General features: G+C 47.0%; 1 protein-coding gene across 3 annotated transcripts in view; it reads left to right on the forward strand.

Moving 5' to 3' along the window:
* The window catches only part of OSBPL8 (oxysterol binding protein like 8), a 943,374-nt gene extending 928,655 nt beyond the window's left edge, over positions 1-14,719 (forward strand). For all 3 annotated transcript variants that reach the window (XM_069229570.1, XM_069229571.1, XM_069229572.1), the window contains one exon: positions 14,362-14,719. In XM_069229570.1, the coding sequence (XP_069085671.1) occupies positions 14,362-14,497 (136 nt within the window). In that variant the 3' untranslated portion in view covers positions 14,498-14,719. The remainder of the gene's footprint in view (positions 1-14,361) is intronic.
* Positions 14,720-14,920: the final 201 nt, after the last annotated feature.

Consider the following 14,920-nt stretch of genomic DNA (forward strand, 5'->3'; position numbering starts at 1 on the left):
TAGCCACTCAGATGCTCCTAGAGGTCCCTGCCAACCTTGGATTCAAAATGGCAGAAGCAAGGGACCCTCTGGAGGAGCTCTGGGCACTACCCCTGGGGTGATGGACAGGGGAGTGGTCACTCCCCTTCAGTGTCAGGTTTCGTCCCAGAGCAGGGACTGGAGGTCCCTGCACCGGTGTAGTCTGGTTTATACACAGAGGGCACCAAATGTGCCCTTCAAAGCATACCAGTGGCTTGGGGAGACCAAGCTATGTAACACCTATTTCCAAAGGGAGAGGGTGTTGCCTCCCTCTCCCGAAGGAAATCCTTTGTTCTGCCTTCCTCTGCCTGAGCTGGTCAAGCAGCAGGAGGGCAAAAACCTGTTTGAGTGGTAGCAGCAGCTTGGGCTGGCTGGAAAACCCCAAATGGCTCGTAGGAGCAATGCTGGGATTCCTCTAAGGAGCCCCCAGAGAGCATGGACTCTTGCTTCCAAAACTGGCAATAGTATTGGGGTATGATTCCGATATGTTTGATACCAAACATGCCTAGGTTCGGAGTTACCATTATGTAGCTGGACATAGGTAGTGGCCTATGTCCAGTACACGCATTAATGGCGTCCCTGCACTCATGTCCAGGAAAAAGGAACTGGAGTTCGTGGGGGCACCTCTGCTAGTGCAGGGGTGCTCTCACACACAGGTAATTGCACCCTGCCCTCTCTGCTAGGAGGGCCTGCCATAGGGGTGACTTACAATAACCTGGTGCAGTGACCTGTAGTGAAAAGGGTGCATGTACCCTTTCACGCAGACTGCAATGGCAGGCCTGCAGAACACTTTGCATGGGCTCCCCATGAGTGGCATAATACATGCTGCAGCCCATGGGGATCCCCTGCTATCCCAATGCCCTGGGTACCATATACTAGGGACTTTCATGGGGCACCAGTATGCCAAATGTTGGATGAAAGTGGTACAGGTTACCAAGTTAGAAGGGAGAACGCATAATCACTGGGGTCCTGGTTAGTGGGATTCCATTGAACACAGTCAAACACTCTGACAACAGGCAGATAAATGGGGGTAACTCTGACAAGAAAGAGGGTACTTTACTACAGTCTGGGATTTGGGTGTGCATGCATCGCCTATGGTCTTGTAGGAGGCCCAAGCCCTATTCTCCTAAGCTAATGCTGACTAGAGAGACATTGCAAAGTTCACCATGCAATGTGGATTAGGCACAACGCACAACCAACTCGCTGGGTAGAGCGATTTTATTTGTCGGTGCCACATTGGCACCACACCTAGCTGAGAATCACTAGCTTTTCTGGGGATGTCCAAGACTCGCTTATGGACATGCGCTTTGATGACTCTGTCAGAGAAGGGGGACTCAGCGTTGGAGCTCTTTCAAGATAACAGAGCTAAGACAAGGTCATTGGGCCTCTGAATGGCAGAAGGGGTTTACAACCACGTTCATGGCCTCCCCGCCTCCATGGCCAACATGCTTACCAGCCTTTTCATTGGCAAGGACATGAGTTCCATAGGCCTTGTGGGACTGGTAGCCAAAGGTTGGGTCAGTCCAACACCACCCCCCTCCCTTGCAGTCGCAGCCTCCAAACCCCTTTAGTTTCCCTACGACCATCATGGGCATTTAGTGGGGGGGCAGGATACCCCATCACCTGCACCACTGGAGGTCAGTAACATCAGACCGTTGGGTTTTACAGATTGAATACTTCATCCCCTTTCTGACCACCCTTTTACCCATGCCACTGCTTACAATCAGCTGATGGAGGACCACCTCAACTTGCTCCATCATGAAGTGCTGGCTCTCTTGGCCAAGAGAGCCTTCAAGAGGGTGCCGGCATCAGAAGTAGGTTGTGGTGCTATTCTTGCTACTTTCTGGTGCTCAAAAAGGACCGAGGTCTTCGTCCTATCCTAGACCTACACTTCCGAGTCTCTTCTTGAAAAATGAGAAATTCAAAATCCTCCGCTCGCCCAAGTCCTGTCTGCCCTGGACCTGCACGAGAGACTGGATGGTAATGTTAGACTTAAATATCCCTGTCCTGCCTGCTCACAGTGTTACCTGTGGTTCACGATGGGCTAAAAGCACTTTCAGTTTGCCGTGTACCCCTTCAGCCTTACCAGCACCCCTCGAGCGTTCACCAAGGTGATCGAGGTGGGTTGCTTCTCATCTGCCGAGGTCAGGGATTCCAGTCTTCACCTACCTTAACAACTTCTTTTTGAAGGCGGGTTCACCACAGACAGTCGGCTCCCACCACCAGACCACGGTGAACCTCCTGCACTCACTGGGGTTCACTATGAATGTGCCACAGTGACATCTCACTTGCTTTCAGATGTTTCCTTTCATGGGAAGCTCTTCTAGGCACAATGCAGTTTCAAGCCTATCCTCATGAGAAGCAAGCCAGGATATTTAGGCCATGTTACTGATGTTTCAACCTCTATCCTGGATTTCAGTGAGAATAATCCTGAAGCTGTTGGGCCTCATGGCCTCCTGCATCCTGCTTGTAACACATGCACGTTGGTGTATGTGGGAACTGCAGTAGGAACTGAAATCACAGTGAGCACAGCAGATGGGGAATCTCTCCAACATGTTCTAGATCTTGGTGGGAACTGCAAAAGATATGCAGTGGTGGCTGATGAACGGTGAGTGGGTCAGTGGTAGACCCCTCTCCCTTCCCCCAACCAAAGCTAACTGTAGTGACAGATGCTTTACTTCTGGGATTGTGTAGCCATCTGGGAGAGGTGAATATCAGAGGACTCTGGTCTATGGTAGAGTCCAGGCTTCACATCAACCTGCTAGTGCTTTGGGCAGGCCCACTTGGCATTGATAGCCTTTCTTCTGGAGAGGCAGGTGCAGGTGTTCACTAACAGTACCACCGGCATTTGGTTCTGAAACAAACAGGATGGGGTAGGGTTGTGGACACTTTGTCAGGAGGCTCTGCATCTCTGGACATGGCTTGAATGGGAGGCATTTCCCTGGTGGTTAAACTCTCTGAATGCCAGGGTGGACAAACTCAACGGACAATGTCTCGCAGATGACCAGTGGTGCCTCCATCCGAAGGTGGTGCAGGGTCTCTTTCAAGTGTGGGTAGAGCCTTGGCTAGATGTGATTGCCACCGCAGAAAAAGTGCAATGTCTGCAATTTTGCATGCTGGAGTTTCCAAGGCAGCTTTCACTCAGAGACACTTTTCGTTTTGAGTGGAGCCCTTGCCTCCTGTATGCCTTTCTACCAATACCACTCCTACCCAGAGGTTCTCAAGATCAGAAAAAGTGCAATGTCCGCAATTTTGCATGCTGGAGTTTCCAAGGCAGCTTTCGCTCAGAGACACTTTTCATCTTGAGTGGAGCTCTTGCCTCCTGTATGCCTTTCTGCCAATACCGCTCCTGCCCAGAGGTTCTCAAGATCAGGAACAGCCAGGCCCAAGTTATTCTTGTGGCTCTGGATTGGGCACGGAGAGTCTGGTATTCAGATCTGTTGAGTATGAGCATTAGTCCCCAGGTCATACTGCCTCTTGGAGAGGATCTTCGATCACAGCACCAGGGAATGGTACAGCACCCAAACCTGTACACCCTACCCCTTCATGCTTGGCGATTGCACAGCGAAGGGTGACAGTTTTCAGCCTTCCTCTTGAAGTCTGTGATATTATTCTGTCAGGCAGGCAGCCCTCCACCAAGTCGTTATATACCTGCTACTGGGATACATTTTCAGCATGGTGTGCATCTAGGGACATCAGTCCCCTCTCCATACACCTTTCTCAGGTTCTTTTGTCTTTTTTTGCTCTCCTTGGCCCAGCAGGGCACTGTTTTGGATACAGCCATTCAGCATTTATGTGGTTGCCGGGCCAACCTTCTTTGTTCAGGTCACCTGTTGTGGCAAGGTTCCTCAAAGGTTTGCAATATATGTTTCCCCGAAGGCCATTCAGCATGCCCCAGTGGGACTTGAACCTTGTCCTGACTTTTTTAATGTGCATGCTGTAGGAAAGCACCCTTTTTGACATGTTTAGCCCCCACTTTCTGCCTGATTTCTGATGTGGCTTTGGCTGTTAGTGCACTGGATCCCCGCTAACCAGGTCCCCAGTGCCAGATCCTTTCCCAAAACTGGACAGTTGTTTTGCACAGTTGGCAAACTCTTTAGCCACTACTGTAAGTCCCTACTTAATGGTAACCCTGGTACCCTGGGCCTGGGGTACTAAGGAAGGTCTCTGATGGCTGCAGCACCAGTTGTGCCACCCCCAGAGACCCATCACCAACCCCATTCAGTGCTGTCATTGCAGACTGCGTGTGTTGGTGCAGGCTAAATTGAAAACACAATCTGTCACACACCCATGTGTGCCAGGTCCCCTATCACTGCATGTGTCAGATGTAAGTCACCCCTAAGGCAGGGTGCATCCAGACACATGTGAGGGCATACATACATGAGCAGATGTGCCCCTTCTATGTCTGTCAATTCTGACATGGTAAGTGCACAGGGAGTCCATTTTAAATGGATGTGCTGGACATTGGTCATTACAAGTTCCTCAGCTACATGATGGCTTCTCTGAATCCAGGGATGTTTGATATCAAACATCTCAGAATAACAAACCCTCACTGACCCAGTGAATAATTTGCTAAAACAATTCACTCAGAGGGCACTGTAGAGGTAACCCCTGAAAACCTACCCGCTACTAGTGTGCTGACTGGCAGGTCCTGACCAGTTCAGCCACCACAGACTTGTTTCTGGCCCTCCCATGGTGATAGCTCTCAAGTGCCTGAGAAAAAGGCCTGCTCTGGGCGGAGGTGTGACCTCCTCTCCCAAGCAGGATGGACATTCCAGGACGGGGAGCTTACAAGGCCTTGCCACCTTTGTAATGCGACACAGGTCTCTCCAGCTGGTGGAGATTACCAACCCCCCCCCCCCCATCCTGACCCCACTTTAGGCGGCAATATAGGTGGGAAAATTAGTTAAATTAGGATAAGTGCCCACTTCATACCAGTCCCACCTGGTGGACGACCTGAAGTGGACACTACTTTTAAAATTCCTCCATCTTGCTTGGAAGGAATTATGCCACTAGGGTTAGGGTTATGCCCAATTCTCAATGGAAGTGGTCATAAGGGTGTAGTCTCCCTGAAGGTGGTCAGCCCATTTGCTAACGCCTGGCACTCCCCATAACTCCCCTAATTTGAGTAGCTAGGTGGCACCCCTGAACCCTACAACTCAGATTTTGACAATTTAGGAAGACCCGGACAAAGAAGAGTTGCACCCGATGAAGAGGAAAAGAAGAAGAAGCAGCTGAACACGCCAGACTGACTGCTAAACTCAAAGGATCCTGCATAAGAAGCCAACTCGTCCGGCCTTCAATAAAGACTCAGATCTCCTGTGGTCACCGGACTTGCCCTGCAAGAAGAAACTCCAAGGAAAAGACTATGAAGCTGCTGGAACCACATAAACCCAACACCTGAAGTAACCACTGCACCTGACGTCCACAACCCTAGGTGAAGTCAGCGAGCGGTGCCAAAGTGGTTCTCCAGCCACTCGGAGACTAAGTCCAATGTGGTCTTACCGATCTTGGACTCTCTCGAGATGCTTGCAGCCTCTACACGCTGCCCCCCTCTCCCACAGGCTTGTGAAGAGAGTAAATTCGACACCTCCAGCAACCACTGCACAGGTGATCCTTGACCCCAGCTGAGGTGGGTCACCGGTGCCAACGATATCCCTAGCCTCCTAAGAGCCCGAGTCCACCCCGGGTCCAGCCCTGCCGGACTCTCCGATGACGCCTGCAGCCTCAACACACTGGACCACCTGCCCGCAAGTGCTCCTAGATGAGAAAACCTGACGCCTAAAGACACCCCTGCATCGGTCACCCCTGGGCACAGGAGAAGAGGACCACTACTACTTACCAGCTTGTTATCCCTGACTGGCTTCCTAGCCAGAACCTGCAGCCTGTTTGTCATGAGGTCCAATTACCATAGAGAACCAGATGTGACCTGTTGGTGTGGTTCTTATTAGTGCCCAGTACTTATCTTTGCTCCCTGAGATTGGCTTCGTTCCTGGTTTTGCTGAACATTGTTTTCCTCCATAGGATAACATTGAGAAGAACTCTGAAAATTGTGCTTAGTGTTGATTTCTGAAACTGCAAAGTATGTATACTTCAAAGTCTACTTACCTGATTACAAAGTTCTTGGGTTTGAACCATATATAAAAAATAATTTTTATTTTTCTAAATTGTTTCGGATTTATTCTTGGAGTCTGTCTCTCATTCATTGCCTCGGAGTATAACAAATGCTTAGCACTACCCTCTGATAGGCCTAACTGCTCACTCACACTCCCACAAAATAGAGCATTAGTCTCATCTATTTTGGCCTCTGCAGTACCAATTATGGATCCACTGGGCTCTCTGCACAGTGTACTTCATTTTAGTGCACTATATAGAGAGCCAGTTTCCCACATGCACCCTTTGAACCTATGGACAATTGCCCTCAGAAGTATTGACCATGAAGACTTCTTTTCTAGTGGCTATTACATCGGAATTGCAGGCAATCTCGGCACACCATCTTTTATCCGAACAAGCTGGTACTCCGACACATGCCTCTTTCATTCCGAAGGTTGTGACTTCTTTCCCTGTAGGCTGGGACATCTGATAGAGACTTCTAGCTGCCTTACCTTTGAATTTCCCAAGGCGTCAGATTGGATCCAGAAACTTTTGCTCGAGCAATACCCCTGAGCGCGCTGTCAGGTGGCTCCATCCGCTCTCCACATAGCGTCGGCATTTGCACTGGAAGTGATGTTGTGGTCACATACACAGGTGCCAACCAGGCATGCAGGAATCAGTTATTTTCTTTCGGCAACAGTTTGCGGAGATCCGGGGCGATCTATCCCTCTCTCGATTTTTCACAGACCTTTTTTTGATGTTTTGTTGACGTTTTTTCTTGATCGTGTGTCTAGGATGTCAAATAAGAAGGCAGGGTTCAAACCGAGTGGCAACTGTTCCACACCATGTCGGTTACGAACCCTCATCTTGTTTGCCTTGAGCGCGACCACCACTCCAATTTGTGCTCAGACACAGGCACACGCAATTCTTTGGAGGTCTTGGTTCCGGTCAAGAAGGAGGTTGCGGGACTGCTCTAGAAGTCCTCTTCATCACATTCAAGGTCCTCAGGACAGTCGAGGAAGAGAGACAAAAGAAGAATTCCAAGAGGACTTCGACTTCACCTTGTCTGTCGGCCAATGAGACAAGTGGGACACATCAGCATACCCGCACAATTCTGCTGAGCCATTGCCCAGTTTGACTCTGTATCTCCCCCGGTTCCTGGTAGTCGGATCGACACCCGTTCAAATAAAGGAATTTTACAAGGTCATGCACAGTGTATTTGAGTGGGCCGACCCCTTTGTGCTCCTTCAGGCCCGGAGGAGGCCCCATCAGGTTCCACACCAGCGGCTTTGGCCTTGGCTCCGATGCAATCTCGTGGATTCGACTATGGATCCAGATTGGCACTGGTTGTACCCAGGCGACTTTCTCTGGTGCCGGTCCTGACGCTGATGCTCCCGGCCCTGCCGGTGCCCACCAGAGGCACCAGCCCCATTCTGATTCCTGATTATCCTGAGCCACAATGGAACCCACAGGTGCCAGATCGTTGACTGAGCCTTATTTTTCACAGATAGGCATTGAAGAAGATTGGGAGAGGTCACTGGACCCTTTAGAACACTAGCTGGAGAGATCTTTGGACTGGTATGAGGAGCTAGGAGAGGCCAGTGGACTGGAAACCTCTCTAGATACTGGCTTGCTCTCCCTTCACTGTGGCCATGGAGGAGGGAGCTTCCTATGCAATGGTGGTGCGTAGGGCAACGGAGGTCCTCGACCTTGAACTGCCCTCAGTGGCTGTCAAGGAGAACATCTTGACTGAAGTGCTTCAGCCTGGAGCTTCTACTTCCAAGCCCCTCTTGCCCTTCAGCTAAGCACTTACAGACGACCTACTGGGAACTTGGTCCAAACCAAGCACAAGGGCTCCTGGAAATACCACAATCGCCACCGCCATCACTAGTTTCCTCGGCCAACACCCCTCTTCCCATGGCGCATTCCCTTCCGCTCCCCCGGCTGGGAATCCAAGAGGTTGAACCATCTTGGGAAGAAGTTTTCTTCCACCAGATATTTCAGAAGCTGTTGTGACTTCTGTATGAAATAGATGAAGGGTTATGATCTGTCAGCACTTTGGAACTAAGGGAATTTCTATAAGAAAGTAGGATGAATATTAGGAGGGAGCGTCTCACAGTGTTCCTACTGTGTGCAATTGTGGATTTCTCTAGGATAGCTAGTCCTGTGTATGTAAAAATTTGGATAGTGATAATAATAAATTTCTTTGTAACTAGGTGATTTTAAATAAGGTTAATTATTCAAAGTAGCATATGCCTATAAATCAGGCACCTTTTTTTTTTATAACAGTTTTAATGTCCCAATCCTCTGAAATAGAAGATGGCTCTACAACATCATTCATTGAAACCGTTATCACATAAAGCAAGTACAATGGCTTTAGCCCCATTAATCTGATATGGAGCCTTTTCCTATGCTATACCCTCAGGCACTGGATAAGCTGCAATGTTTGCAGTGCAGTGACCTCTTCAGACTCTGTGGGATGAAGACTCTGGCTGTAGTTAATGAACCACAGGTAATGTGATTGTTCTTGCATGGATGAAATGCCCATTTAGTAGCAGCGAGAACACCGATTGTCAATGAGAACCATATAATGAAAAGAAAAGTTCCCAAAGTAACCCACTGTAGGACAACAGAGGAACTGGGTACCTGTCACAAAGCCATTGATAAGCATGAAGAAGTCTTTGGCAATGAGTGACTGTAGCAGGGGTTGAAAAGTCCCCTGTAAAATATCCAGAGTTATTCTCAATATTGTTTGTCACTTCTCCAAAGGGGGTCAATCCAAATGACGTAACATCAGGTGGAATTTCTTAGTACAACATGTAATTGTGTTGGACAGTAGCCACTGTCAGACTAACATCATCAGGTGTGTTTGTAGAATTATCCCTGGCTGGGAACGTGAGCTAGTAATGTTACTACTTTGTTCATGGGGTATGATTTCCAGAATAGGGAGAGGTTGAGAGGCACTACTCTGAATCCTTCTTGGTGTTTACAAAGGCCTGCTGTCGCGGACTGGTCACATAGTGCTTCTTTGTGTGATCATTGGACACCTGTCTGTTTCTCCTTGAGTCAGGCAAGGGAAACAAATTAACAATTCACTTACATTTTACCTCTAAGAACAGTGATGGGTGGTCTGCAGGATGGTTCAAAACCTTATTTGTCTTGGATTTTTCACAAACTAGGTCCCAAACTCTGGGAACCCACCCGTCAGCAGCAGTGATAACCTTCTCTTCACAGGTAGCAGCATCAGAGGGATTCACCTTAGGTAGCTTATCACTGATGTTTCTACAACTCCAATTTCTCTTCTTCCATCACCTTCCCAGGATTATCTAAGCCAGGCACGTACATCGGAACAGTGAAAAAAACCTTGTAGAGAGTGCGTCCTTCCAGTAGTCATCTAGGCAAGTTATTCAATGCTCTCTGAACTCCATACAAATTACTTTACCAACTGAGATCTCAACTTAATAATCAAGGCTTGTTTAATCATGCCCGTTCAACTAAACTGTTACACTGTCCTAAACAGGTTGTCTAATTGCAGACAAACTCCCAGTGCAGTCTTTGAATCCTAGTAAGCCTTGGAGGCAAATGCAGGACTGTTATCTGAGTGAAATGAATAAAATACTCCAATCGCTACCAGAAACTGTAAATCCTTCTTCACTACTGCGGAAGCATTTGAATTTCTCTGTGGCCACATCCATAGGAATCAAGAATACAAATTGGTTGCCACCAATATGTCCTTACGTTGGTTGGTTGGATGAAGGGGACAAATGTGATCCAAATAATCACCCAAAACAGGGTCTTTTAACAGTGGACGGTTTAATCTGCTGACAAATGGCACACTTCCTAACATAATCCAAATTCTATTTATATAACACAGACCACCAGTAGTATTGCTGTAGCATTGCAATGGTTGTGTTGACCCCTGCATGTGCAGATGCTTCTTTGATTAGTAGGTATTATCCTGTCTCCTGCTCCTGTTAGTGTGACTACAGGAGTGTGGTCTCAATTAAGGGTGTAAGAGTATTTTGGAGGAAAGCCTATATGAGGTTCCCACCTTGCTTAGTTGCATTTATAGCTGTTAAGATGTGTCAATCTTTGTTTAAAATCTGGTCAGAACTGCTACTGTAATAATCTGAATTGCAGGCTTTACTGCTAGGTTGGCCGCACAGTTCCCTTTGGCGTTAATGCCATCACGCTGATAGCCCTGAGGGTGTCTCATATGGACCAGTGGCAGTCTATCTTGAAAGACAGCTACATTTGCCCAAAGCTATTTCTTTTTTTAGGTTTTCCCTTTGAATCCTTGAATCCGTTTAAATGCCAGTACTGCAAATCAACATTGTAACCCGCCACAAAAAAGGAAGAGTCAGGCAGAGTAAATGTGGGAACTGAGGAGTCAGCCTTTTATAGTGCAAGTAACAGGGCATGTAATTCTGCATGTTGTGCAGTGCTGTCACCTACAATTTTAGTGTTTGCGCTGTGAAATAAATTCACCATCCATTACTGAACCCTACACTGCTGCACAAGCTGTGGAGTCTTATATTTTGTTACTTCCGCCGGTTTGGCTGAACCATCCGTAAGACTTAGTGGGCAAGCTAGTTAGATTTGGATCAACGTGTTCTTCATATTGGAGAAAAGCTTGCGTACAAAGAGTGGACTCATACTGAAACATTAAATCCAAGTGTAGTATGCAGGCATTGGGAATGCTTGCCTTGATGGCATCTTCTAAGGCTGGTACTGCTTGCCTTGATGGCTGCTTCTAGGGCTGGTACAGGAGGAACAATAATGATATGTTTTCCCTGAGCCAAAAGTCAGTACTTCATAGTAGTGGTTTGTACAGCGGTAATCATTTTTTTTCCAATAGAAAGTCCAAAGATCATTAGAACAGCTGTAGCGGTGTCACCGCAGACAGGCCAGCGGTGAATACTGCCAAATTAGGAGTTTGGCAAAGCCAAACCGCTGAGCCACCACCCGTCCTGCCACATTACCGTGTTCCGCCAGGCTGGAGGTGAGAACTTCCAGCACGGTGGAAGGCGTGATACCACTAGTGGTATCATGAGGCGGGAGACCACCAGAATTTTTCTGCCGGTCGCACTGCCAGAAAAAGCTGGCAGTCTTGCACCCTGGCGACAGGAATAAGCATTCCTGGCTCCAGGATACACTCAGTCACGTCCACATACCAGCACACATGCACTCACACACTTCTATACACACACAAACACTCACCCACGTAAATGTAACATACACACCCATTCACACTGACAAACACCGTATACACGCACACATTCACTCCCCCCTCATGCACATACATACATTCACACAGACACCCCTGCACCGCATATACGCACACATTCACTCCCCCTCGCCATGTGCATACATACATTCACACCCTCCTGCACCGCATACTCACTCGCTCTCCTCATCCACTGACACACTCGCACCCGCTCTCCCCGTTCACTCACACACGTACACCTCTCGCTGTTCACTTACATACACATATACACGTACTCACCCCTTCCATCCGCTCAATCGCACTCACGCACTCCATCGCTCACACCTGCACACACGCACTCACCCCATTCACACTCACATACTCCCCACCCCATCCACACTCACTCGCCCCATCACCCCATTCACAATCACTCACACACACCCCACAAACACCCCCCTCAATCAACCCCCTCAGCCCCCATTCATACATGCACTCACACACATCCCGCCCCCCTGTCGGACCGTCCACTTACCTCGCCCGTTGAGGGGGTCATCCGGGAGGGGATGGGTCCTGGTGCTTTCACTGCTGGCAGCGCCTCACCATCTGGACTCCGCCACATTATATTACAGGTTGTAATATGGTGTGTGATCTCTTTTTGGCCTGGTGGTACTAGTGGTGGTGCCACCTCTTCACCGCCGACCACCAGTACGACTGGTCTCGGAATTTGAACCGATTTCTGGCGGAATTTGGAGATCAGTCGTATTAGGGCTGTATTTCGGCACCGGCGGCTTCAGCAGTCTTTGGAAAAGACTGGATGAGGGCTATAGTCTAAAAGCATGCTGACAATCTTATTTGATACCCTGCCCACCCTTGGTCTCACTATCAAAGCAAGAAGATTTATCTTCAAAATTTATCTTCATCCTAATATATATTTCGTGGTTCCAGAATATTAACAAAAAGATGTATTTTCCATGGTCAGACATTGGCAAAAAACTGATATGACTAGGGTCACTCCTGTTCTCAAGCCAAAAAGCAAAGCTCCGAACTTCAGCCCACAGTTCGATGAGTAAACCAGTCCTTGGTGCTGTTATAGTGCACTTGACTTGGAGTGTGGCTGCCAGAACAGCACTCTTTGCTAGAGGTTTCTCAAAGACATTTGTGAGGTAGCAACTTTCATTTCAAGGTACAGAATGAATTGTCAGTGGGACGAGCTGTGCTCCAGAACTTGTTTTCCTAAGGTGAGCCTCGTTCCCATCTTCCTCTGCTTTGTTAATCTTGATTCAGACAAGTGAAACTATGAAAGACCCAATGGCGGAGAAGAAAACAAGTTACCTACTTGTTTCTTTGGTTCTCAGGCAACATTAGTATCCTTCATAGATTCACATGCAGCACCCCCAAATGTTGTTAATTGTACAATGCCCCTACACTGTCTCAAACTTGAAATACTGGTAGTTGAAGTCTATGAAGTTGAGAATCATCTACGAAAGATTTCAGTGCTGGAGAACTGAAGTTACAGGAAACTTATTTTATTCTTAATTGTTGTCATATTTCATAATGAGGTTGTTTTTCTTTCTGTTGATTATTGTGCAGTCTCTCTAGAAAAATGTACTATTTAAGTCACCATGTTTCACGAACAACCCCATAATCGAGCGGTCAATAATCAAAAAGTAAATGGATTCACCTGAAACCAAATAATGGTACAAGCGTATCTGAAAACCTATTCAAGGCCACATTTTGTACTCTTAATCATTCAAGGTCTCATAAGCAAATATACGACAAAGGGCCAGATGTAGCAAAGGTTTAGCGACTCGCAAACGGCAAAAAACGCTGTTTGCGAGTCGGTAAAGCCACTTTGCTATGTTGAAATGCATTTTGCGAGTCAGAACCGACTCGCAAAAGGCATTTCCGAGTCTCAAATAGGAAGGGGTGTTCCCTTCCTATTTGCGAGTCGCAATGGTATGCATTTTCATTTGCGACCGCAATTGCGGTCGCAAATGAAAGCGCAGTTACCATCCACTTGAAGTGGATGGTAACCCAGGCTCAAACGGGAAGGGGTCCCCATGGGACCCCTTCCCCTTTGTGTCTGGCACTAAAAATAATTTTTCAGAGCAGGCAGTGGTCCAATGGACCACTACCTGCCCTGAAAAATACTGAAACAAAAGGTTTCGGTTTATTTTTCAAAGTGCAGCTCGTTTTCCTTTAAGGAAAACGGGTTGCACTTTGGAAAAAAAAAAACTGCTTTATTTAAAAGCAGTCACGGATATGGTGGTCTGCTGTTCCCAGCAGGCCACCATCCCCGTGAGTGCCCTGACTCGCTATGGGGTCGCAAATTGCGACCCACCTAATTAGTATTAATGAGGTGGGTCTTTGCGACCCCATAGCGTCTCGCAGAAGGTGTCTGAGACACCTTTCTGCATTCCAAATTGCGATTTGCAATTTGGAATAATGCTACATCTGGCCCATAGTTCAATAGTTCTGAGGAGTTTAGGTCTTTGGCTAAAAGACCCTTTTCAGTTTGACCAGGAGTATTTTGCCGTTTTGCTGATCTAAGTATTAAAGTATTTCTTACCTAGCGCGGGTCTAACTAAGAAATAAATATTTTTTTTCATGGCTTGGTTTAAATGTGTCTTATCTGAAGAACCTGCTGCTTGGCTGCCTCCTCGAAAATTTAAAAGCACGCATAAATTCCAAAACCATTCTTTTGACAGTTCCTGCCAAGTGCATCTTTAGTGTGGGTTCCCATTGTTATTTTGATTTGGCATTGTTTTTATTGCTTTCCAAATGTTTAATAGGTTTACCTGCTGTTTCACTATTATATGTATGCACAATCATAATCAATGATTCAAATTGTTTGTTGTTGCAGTGTGAGGCAAGGTTGCAACCTATCATTGCTAGTTAGTATACAATGCCTCTGTTGTATTCCCAGACCTAATGTTATTTTTGTAAGCCTTAAGAAATGCACTTGCATAGCTAAATTTGAGGAAAGATGCAGTTCTAGGGTGTAAATTTATATGGTACTCACACATTGTTTTCTTTTATAATAGAAACATCATAGCTCTCCGCAATCGGGTGGTCGTCAATGCAGCATCTACAGACAGCAACTTCCTGCAGCAGAGGGACTATTATATTATTTTCTTCCTCATTATTCTGCAGATATTCATAAACTTCTTGTTTAAGTAGAAAGTTTATCGAAATAGATGGACAAAGTTCGATTATATGAGCGGAACATTTGGACCACTTTTAGTTGGATTGGATCCCGTATGTTGCAATATATCTCAAAGCAAAACAGACTTCTGCAGTGGGATGCTGTTGCCTCAAAAGATATATTTAATGCTTACTCCGTTCAAGACTGTTTGGATACATCTGTTGCTTAACATGGGAAAGTAAAAGCCCTTGATTCTGCGCCTATACCTGTTATTTTAATATGCTGTTAAAGCTTTCCTTTTTTTAGCACAAACACATCTGATGTATCTCTGCAGAAACATACATGTATAGTTTGTACATATAACATACCCTGTTGTAGATGCTGCCGCAAAAGGCTGCAGCTGCAAAGAATGCAGAACCTGACCAAATGTTAAGTGTTGGAGAGCTTTGTAAAGCAGC

Source organism: Pleurodeles waltl, chromosome 4_1 (assembly GCF_031143425.1).
Source record: "Pleurodeles waltl isolate 20211129_DDA chromosome 4_1, aPleWal1.hap1.20221129, whole genome shotgun sequence".
In the NCBI taxonomy this organism is placed as follows: Eukaryota; Metazoa; Chordata; class Amphibia; order Caudata; family Salamandridae; genus Pleurodeles; species Pleurodeles waltl.